The following is a 2,487-nucleotide window of genomic DNA, read 5'->3' as shown; positions in this document are numbered from 1 at the left end:
CTAAAATAGTAGGTACCTAATGGCTAATTCTTGTAATAATATCAATATTAGAGTATCTTGAAAAATAAAAAAATCTCGTTTGTAAATGGCTTTGCGGTGGTCTACCACAGATACAAATACCAATACTTCAATCAGGGAATAACTTTATCACAAAATTATTCTCTCGTTTCAAGTACTATTAATATGATCCCGAATAAAAATTACCAAAGTCATTGCCCATACGATATGTCTTTTTTTAACTAGACGATTTTGAAAAACAAGTGCTTTTAGAATTTTAACAATCTTGTAAAAATACACATTACTCATGGTAATAATCTTAATTAAGGGGACGTCGTACTGCTATTTATTAGGGAGTTGGGTATAAGCAATTTTTTGCAAAATCTCAATTTAAAGCTTAAATTGTAATTTGTAATTGTTAGATAAAAATTCTATTTAGGCAGTTAATTTATTTTTCTGACTATCGCAGCATCTTTGTCATTGATTTTAAATATTTTTTTCATCTATATATATAGTTTTCTAATTTCAAAAACATAGCTTACTGGGTGGTTTTAGAGTAAAAAACCCAATTATAAATGTTCTAGGTGAGAATTTTTTCTATGTTTTGTTGGAAACCAATTTTCGATAGTTGGTTTGGATGTGGAACAATATGACATAAAGAAAGGGCATATTTTTAATTATTCAAATGTATTTATCTTAAAATTAAAATCTAATTCCAACAAAGCATAGTTAAAGTTCTCATCATCCAAACAATTTATAATTTATATCCCTGCGTGCATTGATTCTTCATACCATTGGAAATACAAAAATACTATTTTGGTGCTATATATATATATATATATATATATATATATATATGTGTGTTTTTATAAGACTACAGTAAATGATTGATCACTGTTATAATACTTATTTTGGTATAATTTGAAAGTTATGAGTCATTCGCCGAATGAAGATAATATTTTTGATTTTGAAATTCGTAGGCAAGCGTAAATATGTTGTTTAATACTTACACAAATATTCACCAAGGAGTTCAATAAACTAAGCCTCTTTAATTGAAGGAACTTCAATTGATGTATTGTGCACTAATGTGCAAAATTGTCCAATTAGTAAAAAAAACCCGTATTTCATGCAAGATGCACAGATACAGTTGATTGTGCGCCTAATATTATTAGCAGGCCGATAGTATCGAGAATTTTGTTGTGGTTATTAAATAGATATATTAAACAGATTATAGAGGTTTTTTTTTGCACGGCATTCGGACGCTGAGGTACTAACTCCTTATAAAAGCTCGCCAATATTAAACTTCTACAATTCACATCATATAGGCCCAAAGGCAGACTAAAAAAAAAAAAGTTTTTTTTTGGGGGGGGGGGGGGCCTAGCGAGAGCCCACTCAGTCACTCCCATAAATAAGTCACTGCATTCGAAGCGCGTGAATTGTGGCTTCTGACAATGCAGGTCAAGAGATTCTTTTTATTTATATACATTTTCCTTTATTTGTGAGATTATAAATATGTCAAAACTGTGTTTATATGTAAATTATTTTACTATGGTAATGTTAACCATCATAACGACAATACTGTCAAATGTATTTTTGTGTGTTGGTATAATTTTGATTTGTATCGTGTCGCACTGTTTTTTGGAACCATTAACGATGGATGCCTACGACAGAGAACCGTGCCCAATGCGAGTTATGGATGATATCGGCAGTGGGTTTGCCTTGGGCCTCATCGGTGGAGGAATATTCCAGGCGGTTGAGGGTTTCCGAAACGGGCCGGCCGGGTTCAGAAGGCGTTGCAACGTGAGTGTGAAAATCACAAGTAACCACCAAATCAGACAATTTTTAATACGTTGGGATTTGATTTCCAGAGCGCTTTTCAATCGGCCACCACCCGAGCTCCGGCCATCGGCGGAACATTTGCTGTTTGGGGTGGCCTGTATGCCGCCATTGAATGCACAATGGTCGGCATCAGGAAGAAAGAGGACCCATGGAACACGATTACAAGCAGCGCTCTGGCCGGCGGCATACTGGCCGCGAGAAAAGGGCTTCGATCTATGGCGTTCAACGCGTTTGGTAGTGCCGCATGTATGGCAGCTTTCGAAGCCTACGGCTGGTACTCGGAGTACAGGTCAGCCGAAAAATTTAGACCGCGAGCGCCAAAATATGACAACTAACAGAGACTCGATTATGGCCGGGATGACACTATTGACTATGGTCGGTAGTTAGCCTTTTTGAGAGCAGCAACTAAACATCATAGCCAACCACGTTTGGGTTTTTGGACCGCTGTGTTTAAAAAAATCCGCGTCATAGCCGAGGCTGTCTTGTCGATCTCATGTTGCCATTGTAAATTGCTGTGTACTACTTAAGATAGTATTTACAATTATTATTAATTTATAAACAACATGTTAATTTTAGTTAGGTTTAATATTACGCCTTTAATAAGTATAATACAGACCTATATAAGTCCTGAAATCTGATAACATTTTTGAC

At 35.3% G+C, this 2,487-nt stretch overlaps 1 protein-coding gene across 1 annotated transcript; it reads left to right on the top strand.

Moving 5' to 3' along the window:
- Positions 1–1,650: 1,650 nt before the first annotated feature.
- Positions 1,651–2,171, top strand: LOC126846319 (mitochondrial import inner membrane translocase subunit Tim17-B-like). The gene is made up of 2 exons (XM_050585630.1): positions 1,651–1,797; positions 1,866–2,171. The coding sequence occupies exons 1-2, from the start codon at positions 1,651–1,653 to the stop codon at positions 2,169–2,171; spliced, it is 453 nt and encodes a 150-aa protein (XP_050441587.1).
- The last annotated feature ends 316 nt before the right edge of the window (positions 2,172–2,487 follow it).

The sequence above is a fragment of the Adelges cooleyi genome, unplaced genomic scaffold, assembly GCF_023614345.1.
Source record: "Adelges cooleyi isolate 19-005CV unplaced genomic scaffold, UGA_ACOO_1.1 ACOO_flye_CR_arks_rails_tigmint_CR_PRNA_9, whole genome shotgun sequence".
Taxonomy (NCBI): domain Eukaryota; kingdom Metazoa; phylum Arthropoda; class Insecta; order Hemiptera; family Adelgidae; genus Adelges; species Adelges cooleyi.
Note: the sequence above shows the minus strand (reverse complement) of the source record. Positions and strands in the feature narration are given on the sequence as shown.